At 47.9% G+C, this 21,490-nt stretch overlaps 1 protein-coding gene and 1 long non-coding RNA gene across 2 annotated transcripts in view; both read right to left on the bottom strand.

Annotated features, from left to right (window-relative positions):
* Positions 1-5,952, bottom strand: part of NHS (NHS actin remodeling regulator) — a 345,377-nt gene extending 339,425 nt beyond the window's left edge. Inside the window, exon 1 of the mRNA XM_030304637.1 lies at positions 5,050-5,952. Within this exon, the coding sequence (XP_030160497.1) occupies positions 5,050-5,596 (547 nt within the window). The 5' untranslated portion in view covers positions 5,597-5,952. The remainder of the gene's footprint in view (positions 1-5,049) is intronic.
* Positions 5,953-6,297: 345 nt separating this feature from the next.
* Positions 6,298-21,490, bottom strand: part of LOC115507634 — a 97,573-nt gene continuing 82,380 nt past the window's right edge. The window contains exon 3 of the long non-coding RNA XR_003966756.1: positions 6,298-7,008. This is a non-coding gene — a long non-coding RNA (uncharacterized LOC115507634). The remainder of the gene's footprint in view (positions 7,009-21,490) is intronic.

Here is a 21,490-nt window from a genome sequence, read left to right as displayed (position 1 = left end):
CTAGCTGTTGCTACCTGGAGCAAGTTGCTAATCGTCAGTAAAGTGGGAAACTAACAGTAGCTCTCTCACAGAGTTATTGTGAGGACTGAATAAGTAATTCATATGACTAGCACAAGGCCTGACATAGAGCACAACTGAATAAATGCTAGCTACAAAATAAAATCAATCCACTCGCTAGATGACAGAAGTGTCACTTCGGTGCAACGGAGAAATGACAGTCTTTTCATTAAGTGGCAATGGATTAATTGTGCATCGATACGGAAAAAATTAATCTTGACCCCCTACCTCACACCATTTGCAACTATCAACGCCCTATGACTCATGACTGTAAATGACAAAGGCAAAACAAAAAACTTCTATAACACAGAAGAATATCTTTATGACCTTGGGGTCGGCAAAGATTTTAAGAACAAACAGAACAGAACACAAAAAAACACTAGCCATAAGGAAAAAGATTGATAAACTGAACTACAAAAAAATAAGAATTTCTGCTCACCAAAAGATAACACTCGGAGAGTAAAAAGGCAAGCCACAGAGTTAGAGCAGGTATCTGCAACACCTAGAGCTCACAAATGACACATATCCACAATATATAAAGAACATCTACAAGACAATTTTAAAAGGCACAAGAAATCTTACTGAAAAATGAGCAAAGGCCATGAACAGGTAACAAAACAGCATATCCAAAGGGTCAAAAATATACACGAAAAGGTGCTCAATCTCACAAGCCACCAGAGAAATGCAAATTAAAACCACAATGAGATCTTTACTATTCTAACCCACCAGTGTAGCTACAATTAAAAAGACAGTACCAGTGTTGGTGAGGATGCGGAGCAACTGGAACTTTCACGTACTTCTGGGAGTACAAATTGGTATAACCAGTTTAGAAAACGGTAGGCAGTAGCTACCAAAGCCAAACATATACATCCCCTGTGCTCCAGCAATTCCACTCTTAGATACATATCAAACAGCTGGGGATATATTAGGTCATCAAAACACATGCAGAAAAATGTTTGTGGCAATAGCCCTAAACTAGAAACAACCAAAATGTCCATCATCAGGAGAATGGATCAACAAATAGAGGAACAGGCATGCAGCGGAATGTTTTTCAGCAACAAGAATGAACAATCTACTGTATATGTAACAACATGGAAGAAGTCTTACAAACATAATGTTGGGGGAACAGTGTTAGACACAAAAAGTATATACCATGTGACTCCACTTACATAAAGTTCAAAGCCAAAACAATCTAACTGATGGGGGTAGAAGTCAGGATAGTGGTTACCTTTAGAGCGGGGGACAGTGACTGGTAAAGGGAGGTTGTTTCAGGATACGGCCATGTTTTATTTCTTGATCTGGGTGACGGTTACGTGAGTTGTTCACTTTGTGAAAATTAACCAAACTGCACACTTACGGTCTCCGCACTTTTCTACGAGAATGTTAAGCTTCACTACAAAACCTACTTTAAAACTCAGTAACTAAATACAATCAACAGCAACCAAAACGCCAACGATATTAAAATGTCTAAGGATGAATGGCTGGGGGTCGAGGCTCGTGAAGTAATTCCAAAGTCTCAGGTTTTAGTGACTGAAAAGCTGGACTTACTTCAAGTTTATGACCATAAATCTCAGAAGGCTCTCAACACAGCCAGGTAATCCTGCTTCCTTACTGCGTCCGTGTTCCCTCCCTGAGACAACATTAACACCCTGCCTTCTCTCCTCACGTCACTGACACCATCTCGGCTGATGACCCCACCATGCACCGCACTGAGAAAAACCCGCTGTAATCATGTAGGAGCACCCCATCCCCCCCCCCACACACACACACCAGCTCAGCAGCCTGCCAGCCATCTCTACCCGTATATCGTACTCACATCTCCAGCCTGGGCCTCTCTTTTGAATGTGGAATTCACACATCTAATTGTCTAAGACACATAAAGTATCTCAAGATAACATGGCAAAAATACAAAACTATTGGTGCCACACACACACACACACACACACACACACACTAAAATATCCACTCCTCCATTAATTAGCCTTACCCATTTCTGGAAATAGTACCCCCTTCTACAAGTTGTTTAAGAGCAAAAAAAATCTAGGAGTCGTCCATAATAATTTTTTTTCCTCTCTTCTCTGGTACCCAATCCAATTAATAAATCCTGTCAATTGTATTTCCAACATGAATTCAGAATCCTACCACCTTTCACAATCTCTATAGGTACCTCTCAAGTCCTGACCACCATCACCAGTCACCCTGTCTAACTGGTCCAGCCGCCTCCAGACTTGCCTCCAGAGTGACTTCACTGAAGTATATGCCAGATCGGGTCACCCCTGCAAAAACCACCCCAGCCTGGCTCAGGGCAACAGAAAGCAGCTGTCCGTGGATAAAGCAGCCTGCGGACGACATAGGGATGGTGTTCAGGGCGGGAAGGCCATCCGGGGGGTATGGAGGTACCCAGACCCCTTCAAATTCGGAGAAAAGGAAGCAGGGATTATTTTTAGGCTTCCTCTCCCTTTGAAACTCCCTTAGGCCTTGAACAATGCTGAAGGGAGATGCATCACATAGGAGATGCCAGTGGTAGTCCACCCACAGCCCCTGTGCCCTCCCCAGAGGACCCCCGCAGACATTCCTGTACACAACACAGGCTTTGTGCAACTGTCTACCTGGCCCAGGAGCCTGCAGAGCACGCACACGCCAGGAGCCAGGGAGTTCGTGCTCCAAGTGTTACTTCCCATCGGTGAGGGGGAGAAGTTGGTGCGGAAGTACTGAAGCTTCCTCACCCCTCAGCAGAACACTTGTGAGGGGGGTGCTGGATTGAATCCCAGCTGCCCACAGTGGTAACCAACTCACAACATGCATGAACTTTCCTCCCTTCCCTGTCTCACCTCCCCACGCCCCCCTTGTGCTTCCAGGAATCTGCTCTCAAAGAAACTACTTGCACAGAAATCCTTATCTCTGGGTCTGCATGCTAGGAAGCCCACACAAAAACACAGAACGTTGTGTCTTTCCTTCCAAAGGTTAGGTTTTCTATGACACCAGACGACAACAATGCCATCCTAAGTTTATATGGACAAAAGAAGAGAGAGATCTGGACACAGATTGTGGACACAAGGTTTTAGAAAAATTAAAAAATAATAGGAGATTTTAAGCCCATCCCTGGGTATTAATTAGCCCCATCTTTATTTATCTAGCCATGTATAAATACATATAAAGAGTACTCCTGTAAAAGAACCTGGAAAGACTGTGTTAAATTCCAGATACATAACTGCCCACTACTGTCTCTAAAGAAAGAGGGGAGAAGGGCGCACATTCTGCCCCAGCACTGAGTTTCACTTGTGTGAAATCTAACTTAAGGAGCCATGTGCCCCCTCCACACACACACAGAAATGTATGCACCACTCAACGGTCTGCAAAACTTCCCTCCAGTTCTTTTGAAGTGAACTCACCACTCACCCCAACCGCACTCCCCAGATATCAGCGCTGTAGAAAGTGAAGGGCTTGTCCCTGCTGTGTGGTTTGGGGTAAAAAAGGAGGCAGGATTAAAGCGCTCATTTCAAGTCCCAGAAGTAAAATATGACTTGGCCTACGGCAATCCTAATTCTTTCCAGAACTCATCCCGGAATTGCCCTTTTAAACAACCAGTCATTAACCCAACTCTGGGTCTTTTATAGCTTCGAAAACCGATCGCGCACATCATTTATTCATTAGGCTTATTATTATTATTATTGTTATTGCAGAAAAGCAGCGAATTCCCGGGGCGCGGTGCAATGGGGTTTTTGTTGGGTGGGGGGGGGGGTGCGCCAGTGGGGAGCGTGGGCGAGGACGCAGGGCTGGGTGGCAGGGCAGAGGTGCCCGGAAATCCCCGAGGAAGGATGCCGCGACAGCGCCCCCGCCCCGCGCGCTCCGAGGCCACCGCGCTCGGGCGCAGCTGCTGCAGCAACGGGGGAACCTTCTTATGTAAGTGAGAGCCGCTGACATCACCTTCGCCGCGAGCGTCGCAGCCGGACTAGGCGCCAAAGGACCGGCGCGCGGGCCTAGTGCCCCCGCCCACCGTCGGTTCGTTCCTAAAGGATTCTGCCGCCACCTGATTTGACCGACCGTGCGCCAACGGACCCTCCGGAGCGCCTCTGGGAGGGCAGATGACACAGAATGACATTTAGTGGGAGCCCTAGTGTGTCGCAAGAGTGAAGTTAAAGGGCAGCAAAGATGCCCAAGGGTCTTCCACACGCGGGTGGATTTGGGTGACAGGACGCGGTGGAGGAGTGGCGGGGGGGGGGGCGGGAACGGGGACACGCCTCCGGGATGCTCCGAAGGCAGATGGCACACAGAGCCATTTAGTAGGAACCCTGCGCTGGCGGGTGCCGAAAAGATGCCCAGGGAGCTCATGGATCTCTCCAGGGCCCGGGCCACTCCTCCCTCCACGCCCTTCCCCGCGGCCCCTCCGGGCCACAAGGCTGGAGCAGAGGCTTTGGAGTTCACTTGCGAGGCGTGCTGCGCCGCGCTGCGTCGCACCCCAGCTCAAGGCACCAGTTCGGGGCTAGGCGCAGACCCTGTGGTGACAGTGAGAGTGACAAAACCCCTACGGCGTGGCAGAAGCCCTAAAAGGACACTCGCTACCCCTGGAGCCCCCCCAAACACGCATGGGGGGTACTACATAGGGCTCGGGGCTGGGAGGCTGGAAACCACAGAAGTCGCACCAATCCCCCGCCCCCCCCCGGGGAGGGACGGGGTAGATGAGCTCCGGAGATGAATGACAGACCCCCCCCTACCTCCCGGGTCCCCATACACGCTCCCTCTCGGCCCGCGGCTGCCCGCGAGTTCCGAGGCCGCCCCTTTAACTTTCTCCCCGCCGCGACTGCATCCCTGTCTCCAGCCCAGCCCGAACTCCCAGCCAGAGGAGGGCTGGGGTGGGTCCCGGAGGAGGGGAGGGTGGGGAAGGGAGAGTAAGGTGCAAGCTGCAGCGGCCGCGGCGCCGGGATTGCGGTGACCGGGGAGGGCGCGAGGGTGCGGCGCCGGAGCGGAGGGGCGGACGGCGCGGGTACTCACGGACTGCCTCCTGCTTGGGGTCCAGCGTGCCGAGGACGCGCTGCACGCCACCGAGCTTGCCCTGCAGCGCCCAGACGCGGCGGTGGGTCAGCTGGATGTCGCTCTCAAGCTCCTGGAAGAGGCTGCACGCGTGCCGGGCCACGTCCGAGAGCTGCCGGAGGACGCGGGCCAGCGCGGCGTTGCTGACCGCGCACAGGTCCAGCATGAGCAGCACGGCCGCGGCCGCCGCCGAGGACGCCTCGCCCGCCGCGGCCGCGGCCGCCGCCTCCGCGACCCCCGCCGCGCTCTCCTCGCCCGCTGCTGGCGCCTCTCCGTGCGGCGGCTGCGCCTGGTCGGTCGGGGCGGGCGGCGGCGGCCCGGGTGGCGCGGGGGGCACACGGGGAGGTTCCTCCGGCCCGGGCGCCACGGCCTCGTCCCGTCGGCCGGGCGGCTGCAGGGGCGGCGGCGGCTCGGCGCTGCCTCCGTTCGCGTCCTCCGCCGGGCCGGGCGCCGGGCGCCGCTGCCGGCACAGCCATTGCGGCTCCACGATCCTCTTGGCGAAAGGCATCCCGCGAAGCCGGGCCGCGACTTTCTGGTCTCCTCAAAGAGCCCCTGGCGAGCGGGTAACCGGGCGCGCCCACCTGGGCGGAGAGGGAGCGGGAGTCGGGCAAAGGCGCGACCCGGCGGTCCGGGTACGCGGGGGCTCCTCCGTTCACCTGGTCTCCTCCTCTTCCCCGCCCCTCTAGCAAATCAGTCCACCTGGTCCTCCTCCGGGCGCACCGTTCCCTGGGTAGGATGACAAGAGCCGGGCACGGAAATCCGGGGGGTGCGCCTGGGCTCTCCTCACTTGCTTCCAACCCCGGTCGGCTGGCTCAGCTCCATCATTCCTGCCTCGCCGCCGCCGCTGCCGCCGCCCCGGCCGCTGCCGCCGCCACCGCCTATATAAATGGGCGTGTATGTGTGTGTGTGTATGTGTGTGTGTGCGTGCGCGTGTGTCTGTCTGAGTGTGTGTGTGTGCGCGCGTGTCTCGGTGTGAGTGTGTGCGCGCGCCTCAGTTTGAAAGTACCCCGGCGCAGGCCTCTCCCCGCGCGCCCCTCGGCCGCCCCGGGGAGCGACTGCGCCCGGGATCTCACTCCCTCTCTGGGCGGGCGGGGAGGAGGTTTCGGAAAGGCGCTTTGAAAACCCGGAGAGAGGAATCCGCCTCCAGCCCGGGCGCAGGAGGCGGCGCGGGGGCGGCGGGGCGGACGCAGGGCGGAGGGAGGCCGGGGCGAGGGGGGCGCAGCGCCCTGTGCGGCCGCTGGGAGTCACTGGTGGCCTCGCCGCGCCCGGCGCGCTCCGACGCGCAGACACTTCCTCGCACCCAAGGGGTTAGGATAGAGACTCTCAGCGTGGTGGGGGCGGGGAGTCGTCAAATTGAGGCTGGGGTTGTGGGTAGCGAGCGCAGAAGCTGGAGGGTGGGGTACTGGGGATGCGGCAGATTTGGCGTGTTGGAGCAAGTTGCTTCGCCGAATTCCAGCTCTGAGCAAGTCCTTTGGGTTCTTAGCAGGAAAAACTGGGCTGCCCCTCGGAGAGCCCCGGGCTCCGTGAGCGCAGTGAGACAGATGGGCTGGGAGGTAATGGGGCTCGGGCGCTTCCCGGAGTGACCAGGGTGCGGTCTATACCTCTTCCCAGGCAACTCTCCGCCGCCTGCGCTGGGCCAGGTCTCTAAAGAATATCATGAATGAGGCCCAAACCACCAATGAGCGAAAGCCCCAGAAAACTGCTTGCAAAACTCATTGACACGTTAGGTGAGATAAGCCGGATCACCTGCGCGTTACCCTACTGTGCTGATCACACACAGGGATTTTAGAGTTCTTTATCGGCGAGATGATGATTCCCAGAAGAAAGTTTTCCCCTTCAGCTAACTGAAAGGTATAATTTCTAAAAATGCATGTATTTCGATTGCAGCGGGCTGCAGGCTGGATGCTGTCAGCCTAAAACCTAAAAAAAGAGTTTGGGAAATGTTAATAAAACACATGCTTTCATCCCTCCAAAAAGAATACTGTAAAAATATTTTTTTTTATTCTAAAGCCACAAGCCAGATCTTGGGAATGCAGCCTTCATTTCATGTGTCTAAAGAGAACATGGAAAAAATATGTTTTATGGCAACAATAAAGTCCTCCAGTCCTGCCCTGGTGCCTCCTCTCTCCCTGCCTTTAGTGGGAGCCTGCACAGGGCCCCACAGTCAGCACTTTGGACCGGCCCACACTTTGGTTATAAAGGCTTCAACAGACCCTTCTCTTATTTTACAAAAAAAAAAAAAAAAAAAAAGCAAGGGAATGTCCTCGTTCGTAAAAGATCCAGGGTGGGAATTTGGGGGAATTTGGGGGCAAAGAGCCGTGATGTCTGCAAGGTATACACAAATGGCTCAGTAACAACAGCAAGAATAATGATAACAGTAATGTCCATGTACAAAGAAAAGAATATGGCAAAATAACGTGTCTAAGTAAAGGGCATTGGGGTCATCGTACATTTCCTGCAACTGCAAATTTGATTTTGTTTCCAAGCAAACAGTGAAAGAAAGAAAACATTTTTGGAAAAGGGTGTTTTAGGAGTTTCTTTTTTTTTTTTTTTTAATCTCGCGAATCTAAAAAGCTTAGAGCTGGTTGTTTTCAAAGTTAGCTTTACTTGTTAATATGTTCAAAATTCTGAACATGCGTTCTGCTAGGTGGCCAAGCCACACACGCCTCCCTAAACAAATGGAGGCATAAAGAACAATGAGGGGTTTTAAAGGCATCCAGTTAGCAAGCCTGTGGCAAGTCTGCCCTGCCTCTCACTCCCCCTCACCCTGCGCTGCCCTATTAATAGCTGGGGGGGGCCAAGGGAGTGGGCCCAGATGAGCCCTGATGTAGGCAGTGAGTGGTGTGGGGCTGATACTCCTAAGGGGAGCTTCTGGACATTGTTGAGTTCCTGCCCCGGACCCCAGGGCCCCTGCCCACCGCCAGAGGAGACTGAAGAAGAGGGGAGGAGGAGTCCTCCTCCAGGCGCAGGAGCGGGGAGGATTCCAGGGGGCAGCTAAGTTCAAGAACAGGCTAGGGATGTTGGTGTCTGCCCCAAAGTGGTCAGCATACACCGAAGTCAAGATTTCAAAATGAATTCAAAGCACAGTTCAACCATGCGAAAAGGAAAACTCTCTTTGTAATCTCCTGGGCTCCTGGTCGTGTGCTGGCAAAGCCATTTGGTTCAAAATTAAAAGCTTTGATTTTGGCTTTTGAGCTCCTTCCCTCTCAGTCCGCTGTAAGGTACGAATAAAATCGCCTCTAGAAAGGTGATTGTTATACATCCGTAACGCCACCTAAATAGACACTAGGTGTTAGCTTTGCAAGCACAGCTTTAAGGGGCACACCTGGGTGGCCCAGTCAATTAAGCCTCGGACTTCAGCTCAGGTCATGATTTCCAGGTTCCTGAGTTTGAGCCCGGCATGGGGCTCTGCTGACAGCGGGAAGCCTGCTTGGGATCCTCTGTCCCCCGTCTCTCTCTGCCCTCCCCTGCTTTCTCTCTTTCTCTCTCTCTCTCAAAAATAAACATTTTTTTAAAAGCACAGCTTTAAGACAACCCCCTGGCCTCACTGTACCCCTTCCCTATGTGGCTTACCACCCCCCAGCCGCCCCCACGCACAGTCTTCAGTTTGGTTCCTAATGTATAGAACTGAAATACTGAAATCAATAAAAGCGGAGCAACCACATGTAATCATGATGAGATGTATGAATATTCTTTTTTATGTTTATTTATTTAGAGAGTGCCCTCACAAGCGGGGGAGGGGCAGAGAGAGACACAGAGAGAGAGAATCGCAAGCAGGCTCCACGCTGTCAGTGCACAGCCCAACCCAGCGTTCAGTCTCATGAATCATGACATCGTGACCTGAGCTGGAATCAACAGTCAGATGCTTAACCAACTGAGCCACCCAGGTGCCACCTATGAATGTACTTAATGCTGATGACTTTTCCACAGGAGCTGTGCCTTTCTTATTCAAATCCCCAATTGCACCATTTTACTCTGACCTTTCCCACAAAAAACCTGATGGAATCAGGGCTGGTATTGGCAGCCAGACTGGTATCAGCATAAGACTACTTATGTGTGCTTTCACCTCTCTTGATCATGCGCCCCCCCCCCTCCATGCGTACATCTTACCAACATGAGCTTGTAGCCAAAATGGAACGGAAAGGCAGCATTTGAAAATGACCCCATGGCCTGTTCCCCGGCAGTCAAACTCATGCGGCTCAAAGGCCAGGACGATTTCCCCACAGACGCTAATGTTCAGCCAGCACAGACCTAGCGCCATGGTAAAATGAATGAAATCCCCCGTCCACGTCACGATGCCGCACAGTTCTGCCCCTGCCCGCTGCAGCCCGGTAGGAACCAGGGCCAATAGTCAGGTTCCTCTAGAGCCTCGCAAGCAACAAAGCAGATTCCTGAGAGGTTCTTCACCAAGAATGTCTGTTCTGTTTCAAATATCCCAGCCCTGATGCTGCACCATCATTATTTATACTTGAAAAATATTTCTTTTGTCCAGGAAATTCCAGGAGATACATGAGCTTGTTAGCATAATCATGTAATTATAGTGACTGGAGTCTCCCTTCTTCCACCCAATTGCACCTATTCCGCACCTAATCATTTTAATTCACTCCTAAAAGCCCTGCCACTAAGTAAAAAGCTGTTAAATAAAAAGCGTTTTCATTCATTTTATTGGGAAAAATTACGAGCATTCCATCCCAACCTGTTACCCAAACCACTTCACAGATAGAAAAATATGTCAGGTTTACATAAGGAAAAAGCAACAACTTGAAAGTGAATGAACACGGTTTGTCCTTAAAATGTAATGTTCAAATTTCTTATCATGGAGGTGCGCTGTACTTGCCGAAGGACGAAGAGCGGACTCACGAGTGGGCAGCTGATGGCTGGAGGAGGAGGGAAAGGTTGCCATTTGCACCGTATGACTCCCCAATAGTTCCCCGGGAAACTATTGGGGAGTCACGTGGTTCACATTCAAGCAGAAACCTTTTTGGAGCTCATGGCTATCCTATACTGGAACTGCACCCGCAAATAAAGTTATGGCACAGAAAAACAACTGTAGGGCAAGATAAAAGCGAAAGATGAGAGAGGCACGAAACATGTGGGAAGGAGGCATCCGCAGAGTCAACAGAAGGGCTGCGGAAGACTTTGCTGGCTCCTCTCTTGCCCGCGCCAGGAGGCCACCATTCCACGATCCCCAGGAGGTCCTCCCAAGTTTTATGTTAGCTTCTGATCTCTGACACTGACCAACTCCGTGACTCCTCTGGCTTTCCTGGTTCCCGGGAGGAAGCCAGCAGCCCGTGGGGTCGGCCCCCTTGTCCGAAGGAGCACGCATTCTCCCAGAGCTATGGTTCACAGCAGAAACACTGTGTCCAAAGCCTTCAGGGCTTCGTTTTTGAAACCCAAAAGCCCAAGTTCTTCTGGTTCAAGAACCTTAAATTTGGCTTTGTGTACCTATGTCCCCAGGAAACGCCAGGGGCAGGAATTCATTAATATATAAAAATATGGGGGCGCCTGGGTGGCGCAGTCGGTTAAGCGTCCGACTTCAGCCAGGTCACGATCTCGCGGTCCGTGAGTTCGAGCCCCGCGTCGGGCTCTGGGCTGATGGCTCAGAGCCTGGAGCCTGTTTCCGATTCTGTGTCTCCCTCTCTCTCTGCCCCTCCCCCGTTCGTGCTCTGTCTCTCTCTCTGTCCCAAAAATAAATAAACGTTGAAAAAAAAATTAAAAAAATATATATATAAAAATATGAAGCCATAAGCACAGGGACATTAATATTGACAACTATCGTGTGTATCGTTTTTAGAGGGGAGACCGCATGGCCCTACTGAAGGTTGTCCTTTTTTTCAGTTTGTGCTTTTCTTCCTCAGGAATCCTCATTTAGTCCATCAGGTATGAAGGGCAAGGGTTTCTCTCTGTATTTTACTGACAGGGAAACATGGGCAGGAAAAAAAATGATGCTATTAAGTGGTTTTTCCAAAATGCCAAAGACTATGAATCCAAAGACTGTTGGAACCAGCTTTTTTATCTTCCCTGCAAAGAACTGTTGATTATTCGCATTGTTTCCAATGGGAGAAATGTTGAGTTCTTTCTTATCTTCAAGACCCGTAGCCTCACATTTTACAACTGAATATAATTTTAAACATGCCAAATCTGGATCTAGTCAGAACTCCAAATACATCAAAATAACGACAGAGTTAAAGCAGATGGTGATAGCAAACAAGAAAGTTTCATTCACTGATTCTTTCTTCTGGTTATGCAACAAACATTTACTGGAAGCTCTATTTACTGAGTGCAAACATCTATTGGGTGCTCAGACCTCTGTTGGCTGTCAGGGATATAAAAGGAAAGAAGACATAAACATCGCTCTCAAGGGGTGGAGTAAATAGACTTGTAAACAAATAATGGTAGTACAAGGCCAGCAAGCTATAATAGAGATAAGAATTAAGTGCAAGTCAGAATCCCAGAGCGGTTAACGCCGTCTGGGGGGCACACAGGGATTCTAAAAGCAACGCTAGCTTCAGTGCAGGTTCTCACAGCTTAGGGACGGAACAACTAAAGCTGACACCAAGCGTGAGCACACGGTTGAAAGGAAAACAGTGGCCAGAATTAAGAACCCCTCCAGCCAGCTGCAAGAGGAGATGTGCTTTTGACTAGAATCATCAAACGGCCCTTCCAACAAGTCTTTTTTAAAAATCCTAGAAACCAGTTGGTAGGAGAAAGAATGTGGAAATTGTGTTATTTCTTTAAAGCTGATTTGTAATTTTTCACTCTTTGGCAGGGCTGAGTTTACAAAGAGGAAGTCGATTTTTAATATATTTACTGTAAAGGAAAGTCTTCAGTTGGGTAAAATGAAGCACGTCTCTAGAGCACGTGGCGCTAATAAAGCCAAACAGCCACTCCCCAAGGGCTCATAAGCTCCCCCCCCAGCACCTCCCCTTTTGTCGAACTGTTCAGAATTGGCTTTCCAAGCTCCCCTCTGCGAGGACGAGGACGAAAACACCCAGCGCTGGCCTTGACCCAGAGGAAGTGCTTTTGACTGTGGTGGTCCTGAAATAAATCAGCTCTTTTTGAGAGGAACTTGAGGGAGTGCCATCTACAGCTCGCATTATCAGTCTGGGACCGAGTCCTTGTGAACAGCAGTGGCGGCAAACTGCAAACTTTATCAAGATTGTAGTGCTCATTAAGGAAGTGAAATTGAGCCAGATTTGAAGGAAAGCGCTGTAGTAATTACAGAGTTATGAAGATTTAAAAGCTATGCGCCTGGGCACGCAGAGCACAACGTGTTTCCTTTGGGTTCAGAGACACCGCAATTACAGGGCTTAAGGGGAGCAAAGCACCGAATTAGAACTCCCCATTAGTTTGATGAATCACTGATGTAAGTGCAGGCACCGGAAGCGGCTGTGGCTCAGCCTGATTTCTGTCCCTTCCTCAGCTCCCCTTTTTCCCCTCTACTTCCTTTAACCAGATGAGGGGTTCGGGGAAGAACACAAACCTTGGATGAATGCTAAGAAATTGGGTACAAGGAAGTTAAAACTTTCTGAAGCTCGAGGCGCCTGGGTGGCTCAGTCGGTTGAGCATCGGACTCTGGATTTGGGCTCGGGTCAGGATCTTGCAGTTCGTGAGATTGAGCCTCGCGTCCATCCATGGGTCTTGGTCTCTGCACTGACAGCAGGAGCCTGCTTGGGATACTCTCTTGCCCTCTCTGCCCCTCCCCCGCTCTCTCTCAAAATAAATAAACATTAAAAAAAAAAAAAAAACTTCCTGAGGTCCCAATAGTTCATTTTTGCTTTTGTTTCCCTTGCCTCCACAGACATGTCAAGTAAAAAGTTGCTGTGGCCAAGGTCAAAGAGATTGCTGCCTGTTTTCTCCCGTAGGATTTTGATGGTTTCCTGTGTCGCATTTAGGTCTTTCATCCTTCTGCACAGCCAAGGAAACAACCAACAAAACTAAAAGGCAAGCGACAGAACAGGAGAAGGTATTTGCAAATAACATATTGTATAAAGGGTAGGTATCCAAAATCTATAAAGAACTTACTGAAATCAACACCCAAAAAACAAATAATCCAGTGAAGAAATGGGCAAAAGACATGAACAGACACTTTTCCAAAGAAGCCATCCAGATGGCAAACACACACATGGAAAAATGCTCAACATCACTCATCATCAGGGAAATACAAATCAAAAAAACCACAATGAGATACCACCTCACAACGGTCAGGATGGCTAACATTAACAACTTAAGAAACAACAGATGTTGGCGAGGATGCGGAGAAAGGGGAACCCTTTTGCACCATTGGTGGGAATGCAAACTGATGCAGACACTCTGGAAAACAGTATGGAGGTTCCTCAAAAAATTAAAAATAGAACGACCCTACGACTCAGCAATTGCACTACTAGGAATTTATCCAAAGGATACAAAAATTCGAAGGGGCACATGCACCCCAATGTTTATAGCAGTGCTATCAACAATAGCCAAATTATGGAAAGAGCCCAAATGTCCATCAACTGATGAATGGATAAAGAAGATGTGGTACACACACACAATGGAATACTACTCGGCGATGAAAAAGAATGAAACTTTGCCATTTGCAACAACATGGAAGGAAATGGAGGATATTACGTTAAGTGAAATAAGTCAGTCAGAGAAAGACAGATATCATATGATTTCACTCATGTGGAACATGAGAAACACAACAGATGAACACAGGGGAAGGGAAGGAAAAATAAGATCAAAACAGAGAGGGAGGCAAACCATAAGAGACTCTTAAATACAGAGAACAAACTGAGGGTTGCTGGAGGAGAAGTGGGTGGGGGGATGGGCTAAATGGGTGAAGGACTTTAAGGAGGGCACTTGTCGGGATGAGCACTGGGTGTCATATGTAAGAGATGAATCACTGGGTTCTACTCCTAAAGCCAAGACTATACTGTATGTTAAGTAAGTTGAATATAAAAAAATAAAAGTAAAAAAAAAAATTCTGAAGCTTAATGATTTCCCTACGTTAATGTGGGCTTTGCCAAGAGTTGTATAATAGCGTGTTCTTTCTTCTTCCTGGGCTGTTAAATGGTAATAGTACAATGACATGTTAGTAAATCTAATAAGAAAACCAGAGAATAAAGTATTTTACGTGGGTGTAGAACAAGTTAGCAACCCCACAGGAAGCTCACTGAGATAATAATATATGATATTGCATAAGACACACTAGATCAAACAAACAAAAAATAATAATATCTAGCTAATTAGCAAGAGTGGGTGAAAGCCTGGTTCTTTGTAAGGAACGGTTAGACTCTTCTGATCAACCTAGCAAATCTACTTGCAGAAATGCTGTCTTGCCCTGGAAAATGCTGCCGGTGGTGTGAGGTAAGTATTTCAGGGTCAGGTTATTGGACTCTGTGCCTCCACATCAACACGACGAAAAAGTACAGCCAATTTTTTTATGAATGGGGAACACAAAGGCACGAAGAGGTCAACACGCTAATTCAAACCCAGCATGACCACTCAGAGAAACAACTCTAAATGAAAATCCAGAGCTCATGGCTCGAAGGCACTTTACTGGACAGGCCAGCCTTTAAATTGTGCACCGAGGTGACGCTTGGTGGGAAAGGTGATTTTGTCAGCGGGAGATTTTTAAATAAAATACGTCACCAAAATTTACTTGGTGACCCTTCTCATATCTGCGCATGAACTACAGGCCTCCTGGGATCAAACGTGAGACAACCGACCAGCCATGCCTCTTAAATTATTTTTTTTCGGAGGTGTTTTCTTTCTCCGCCTCAACTGTAAAGATCCAGGAATAACAGCCCAGTGCACAAAGTAGACATTTTTATTTCTCATCCTGTCTCGACGGCCTCATAATGGTTCAATAAGAGTCTGGAAATAATGAAAGCTTCTCCATGGAGAAACACAAGACTCACCGTAAGGAACGATGGCACTAGGAGTCTCCTACGGTAACAGCAACACGAGCAGAAACATTCCAGGAGTCTGAGTTTTCTACTTAAGAGAAAAGAATTTTAAAAGTGACCGTCCACACACTCACTAGTGTACAGATCAAATATCAAGCTACTAAGACGAAAATAAACCCTTGTCCAAGAATTCTTTCAACAGAAAGTGGTAGGGGCGCCTGGGTAGCTCAGTTGGTTAAGCGCCGGACTCTTGGTTTGGGCTCAGGTGGTGGACCTGAGTTCCATCTCCACGGCGGGCTCTGCACTCACAGCGCTCATAGGGCGGAACCTGCTTGGGAATCTCTCTCTCCCTCTCTCTCTCTCTCTCTCTGCCCCTTCCCAGATCACACGCTGTCTCTCTCTCAAAATAAATAAATAAACTTTAAAAGAAAAAAAGTGGTAAGCAAGTGCCTGGATTACAGGCTCATTTGTATTTATTTTGAAACATGTTTCAATAATTTCCTACTGACTTTGGGGAGCACTTCACCCCCAGTTGCTAGGAAAGTCATAATAAAAGGCTGGGGAAAGCGAAAAAGGGGGGGGGGGATGATTGGAGTTTTTCAAATTATTTTCCATTTTTATTTTATTTTGCCTTTATTTGCCCTTGAGAGAGGGCATTCATTTTTAACCACCCGTGGGACTTGTGCAGTTTTGCTACAGTGGCAGCAACTGTCATTTGCTTCCCCACTACCCCTTTCTTCTTTGCTAACAGAATTGCAACTTCGTTTCAGATGGCATTGACACCAGCCAATCTGCTCACCATCCTAGATTCCCTCCCCTTCAGGCTTGGCCGGATGACGCAGTTCTGGATAAAGGCATCTATGTGGACATCTGCTAGAGATTTCTAGGAATGTGGGGTTTTTTTCCCCCAATACAGGTGCTGGCCTTCCTGATTCTTCTTCCTCCCTCTCCTTCAGCCCTGGAGAATGTACTCGGGGCTGAGATGGAAGGGCTGTCCTGCGACTGTCACGTACACGAGAATGAAAGCCTCATGCATAGGGGTAATGCCCTTGGGGTATAAATGATAGCTCAGAGTGCTGCCCAGACCCAGACTCCCTCCCCTTCCAAATTTCTTATACTGTGAGAAAAATAAGTCCCTATTTGGGTCAGCTAGTACACACATGTGGTCGGAGGCTCTTCTGACTTACAGGGGTGCCAATTCCTTACAAAGCAATGCTCCAAAATTCAGAATCCCAGGTTCTGGATCCTCCTCATTCATTCATTCCATAGAGGTTATTCAACAAAAACCTACTATGTGCCTATGACTGTTCTAGGAACCAAGGAACCATCTGTGAATTAAACAGAAAGCAAAGCAAAGACCTGCCCTCATGGGGCTTCCTTTGCAGTTAAACATTATTAAGTAATCATAATTCCATAACAGATAGTGTATATATTCACGAGATGGTTCTAGTGGGTCTACGTACTTCAAATAAGATGAAGAAATGACATCTGTAGTGGATGATGTCGATTCCCTTCCAGATTCTTCACCTGGCTGGGCCGCTGAGCCCCGCACTGCTGGGAATGCTGACTGCTCTGGATTTCAGTGGAGCCACCTGGGAGCTGAAGTCCCCCCAGAAGCACAGCCCATAGCCAGTGACTCAGTGGAACAGTGCGGAACGCACTCTGTGCTCATATTCACACTCCAGAACTCCCCAGGGGATCAGGCCGAGAGGCTGCCTTCTCCTGAATCCACATGTTTGCTTAGCTCCTTCCCCGGCCCACCCTTCTTCCCCCACACTTCACAGGCTCCTCCTGAGAGCTCCCGCTCACCAACTCATCTGCGGCAAACACGCCCCACCTTACGTTCTGCTAATGGGAACCTGACCCAAGGCACTGTCCGCCTCAGTTTTTTCCAATTAATAAAGAACATAAATTTTGCATTTCCCCCCTTTGAACTAACCATCCGAACACTTCCTCGTTTGAATTAAAGTCCGTAGAAATTAGAGGCGCTGCTCATAACTCAACACCGTTCGTCACGCAACGAAGTATAGCTAGTCACCATGTTGGTTCCATAAAAGCAAAAAAAAAAAAAAAAAAAAAAAAAAAGAGGAACGATCATCTCCTTTAGATCAGTATTCTACTGATCCAAATAGGACGCACACATCAGGATATTAGTGGTACCTGAAAAAGTAATGCAAAAGCCAAAGTATCATGATGATTATCTCCATTCTGCATTTGCATTTTGGGGGGGGAATAGAGTATCCGTACTGTGAATAGTTATACTCCTACCTAACAGCACCAAAACGTTCCTCCTATAGCATGTCTTAGTCCACTCGGGCTGACATAACAACACGCTATGGACAGGGGAGCTTAAACAACAGACATTCATTGCGTACAGTTCTGGAGGCTGGGAGTCTGAGACCAGGGCGCGGGCATGGTGGGGTTCTGGTGAAAGCCCTCTGGCTGATAGGCTGCCTTCTCGCATAGGGTGGAGAGAGGAAGAGGCCTTCCTCTGCCTGGAAAGACACTAATCCCATCCTGGGGTCCCACCCTCATGACCTCATCTGACCCTAATCACCTCCCAAAGGCCCCACCTCCAAATACCACTGCAGGTTATTTTTTAAAACCCCAAGATATGTCACATACAAAAAGCACAAAATGAAAGAATTACTAACACCGTGTCCTGAAAATAGTTTTTGTCTCTTTTGACGCCTGAACATAAATACACATTCAGTCTGTGACCACATACAATACCTGAATTTAAAATCAATTTGTTGACATACTCTAATTTTTCTCACATAAGCAATTTAAAGTCAACAAAATGCATCATTTGTTAAGTACAAAAATATCAAAATGTGTCTTTACAGATTGTGAATAGTAGTAAAATTGGATTAAAACGAGTTTCTTAGTATAACTTTAATTACTTGTGAAACCAAAATTAAACAGTATTTGCTTAAAATCAGGTTCTTTTTTATCATTCACTATATAAAAAATGATCAAATGACCTTTTTAACATTTTATGGGATTGAAAAGATGGCATGCCACTTTCAAAGGGATTCAAGTGTCCATAAAATAGAAATGCCGAGATAGTTGATTTCTGGAGTCACATATGATCTGAATGACTATGATTCTCGTGTCGCTAGCTAGACCGGGAGCTCTGGCACGTTGGGGAGCTTTATCTATCTTTCGTTATATTGGTAGGTAGTTGGATAACAGTCCCTACATTTTTTTTAAGTTTATTTATTTTTGAGAGAGAGAGCACGAGTGGGGGAGGTGCAGAGAGAAAGAGGGACAGAGGAACCGAAGCAGGCTCCGCGCTGACAGCAGAGAGCCTGATGAGGGACTCAAACCCATGAACTGTGAGATCCTGACCTGAGCTGAAGTTGGAAGGTCAACCGACTGAGCCCCCCAGGTGCCCCCAGCCCTTACAGATTTAAAAGCAAGACATTGCCCCACTCTGCCCCACTCTTTCATTGCCCAGCTCTAAGGCGACTTCTTCACTGGTATCCCGCAGCCCACGGGGACTCCCTGTGCCCCAGAACCTGTCTTGTTATAGTTTCGTGTTTCTAAACAAGAAGTACTGGGCTTAATCGAGGGAAAAATGTATGCTAGGATGTGAAATGAACCAAATAATACAAGTGTCTGGACTCTAGAAACCCTGAACTGAGTTTATAGGTCCTCCACTCCTAGAGATCTTTTAGAACGTCTCCAAACTCAGCATCTTGGTGTTAAATATTCAAATACCTAGAGGGAAGGAACTGAACTAAATGATCCTTTCAATTCTAAGCTTCCATGTTTCCAACCACTGGTATTCAAGATAAATCCAAGCTGAGCTCTTGCATGCCAATTTGTTGTTTTCAATTTTAAAACACCTGAAATGCATATTGTAGACTATGTCCACACCACAAGTGCAAAGCAGTGCGTACAATGAAGATAACAAAGGAGAACTGTGTGACCTGGAAGATAAGAAAAGATGCTCAGACTGAGTTTCCACTTGGAGCAAGTCGTCAGCTCTACAATAACTGCTTTGGTTTTTCCCACCAAAACCAGACAATCCCATCTCATTAAATCCATGAAATCCGTGTGACCTTTCTTCCTTCTCAGTCTTGCTCTCCCATATATGCCAAACTGAGTGGCTAAAACCTAGAACTAACTGACAGGTCTGCCCATGCATGCATCTTCATAGCTCACACAATCCCCTGGGCCAATTCCTTGTACACAGAAGGATCAACCATGTAAAAATAGTATTTTAATTAGACATGATATTGAGTTATAACATGTAACTACTTTTTTATATTCTTTTTTAAAACGTAAATCCAAGTTAGTTAACATATAGTGTAATAATGATTTCAGGAGTAGAATGTAGTGATGCATCACTTACATATAACCCCCAGGGCTCATCCCAACAAGCGTCCTCCATAATGCCCCTCACCCCTTTAGCCCATCCCCCCACGCAAACCCTGCCAGTGACCCTCAGTTTGTTCTCTGTATTTAAGAGTCTCTTATGGTTTGTCTCCCTCTCTGTTTTTATATTATTTTTGCTTCCCTTCCTTTATGTTCATCTGTTTTGTATCTTAAATTCCACATATGAGTGAAATCAGATGATATTTGTCTTTCTCCGATTTATTCCACTTAGCATAATACACTCTAGTTCCATCCATGTTGTTGCAAATGACAAGATTTCATTCTTTCTCATCGCCGAGTAATAATCCACTGTATGTGTGTGTATGTGTGTGTGTGTGTGTGTGTGTATACACACACACACACACACACACACACATCTTCTTTATTCATTCATCAGTCAATGGACATTTGGGCTCTTTCCGTACTTTGGCTGTTGTTGATAGTGCTGCTATAAACATTAGGGTGCATGTGCCCCTTTGAATCAGTGCTCCTGTATCCTTTGGATAAATACCTAGTAGTGCAATTTCAACACCTAACTACTTTATAAGAGCCCTTTATATATCAATGTCGGCATCTACTTCTTTTGTATGTTACAAATAGAAAAAAGAAAATCCAGTTCTGTGCTATTGAATTGTGGCTTGCTTTGCTGTTTCCTCAGAGTATAAGAAATCCTGTGGGAATTTAAGAAGTTGTCACTGTAAAGCCATTCGACTTGCATGAAGCTGGCCCTCCGTGGTCAGCACAGCACCAAAGCGGGGAGCCTGGGGCCCAGAGTTGGGATCCCTGAGCGCGGCACTCTCGCCCAGTGATTTCCCTAGGCATTTTCCCACTTCTCTTTTAAGTCATAATTCCCAGCTTCACATGTGGCAGTTCTGAAAACAAGCCTCAACCAAAGGGCTTAGCAATTCTGGGATGAAATGAACCACCAAGCACTGCTGCATCCAGCATGATGTTTTTCTGGGGGAAAAATTACTCCTATGGCCTTTTCTCCAACGCTGTCGAAAATGGTTTCCTTGGCAAACACACCAGAGGCTTGTCCATTTTAAATGACACAAACAAAGAATCCTCCCCAAGTCCCTGGAGTTACACTCTTCTGCAGCTTCTCGGTAACTAGTCTCAGATACATTCCCATTACATATTTTCTTCCATGTCTCCACCCACCTCACAAAACCATTTCTCTGCCTTCAGGGTTCACTTCTGGTGATGAACACATGCCGGTTCTTCCCACGGTACAGTCCCCACCCAACACAGTGATGTGCCCCTTCTCTCACAAACTACCACTATTTCTGGACGTGTGAATTGAATGTTCAATTTGCTCAGTAAGGCTTCTGATTTTTCTCAAAGCTTTTCCATTAGATGTAGTCTGAGAAGTATTGGGTTACTTTGGTCCTACCTCGTGATTTAATATGGTTCCCAACCTTGGGTGCATGCTGGAGTCACCTGGAAAGCTTTTAAAAATATTGATACTCTGATCCCCACCACCAACCCCCATCAAAAAGTTCCAATTTAATTGGTTTAGGGTACAGCTTGGGCATCAGGATTTTTTAAAAACTTCTCGGGGGTTCCTAACACACAGCCAAGGTTAAGAATCAACTGGAGCAAGGAGGCTTGATTTAAATGCTGCCACTAATTAGCTATACGGCCTTGAGCAAAAGAAATATTCATTTATCCGACGGGTACTCCCTGAGAGCTTGCTGTATGCAAGACAGCACTAGGAGCCTAACCTCTCTAGCGTCCAAGATAAGCAAATTGGACTCAACAATTTGCTCACTCCTTCGGCAAATAAGTATTGCGTGCCTATTACCTGCCAGGCACTGTGTGAGGCACAAGTCATGTGGCAGTCAACGAGATGGAGAAAATCCTGCCCTCCCGGAGCTGATAGTTCAGTTGCAGGAGGCACAACCATATATACAAGTAGTAAAAAGGTGAAGAACAATGTCAGGTAAAGGACGGCACGGATGATGAGAGGGACCGGCAGCCAATGTGGAGGAAGCGGTGGGGATGGTGGATAAGGGGGCAACGGACAGAGGTGGATGGATTCCAGAAAAAGTCAGGGAGACAACATCTCAAAGACTTGACAGTGGACGTGATATGGGGGGGGGGGAGGAGAGAGAGAGAGAGAGAGAGAG

This window comes from Lynx canadensis, chromosome X, assembly GCF_007474595.2.
Source record: "Lynx canadensis isolate LIC74 chromosome X, mLynCan4.pri.v2, whole genome shotgun sequence".
Classification (NCBI taxonomy): Eukaryota; Metazoa; Chordata; class Mammalia; order Carnivora; family Felidae; genus Lynx; species Lynx canadensis.
This window is presented reverse-complemented; position numbering and strand designations above follow the sequence as displayed.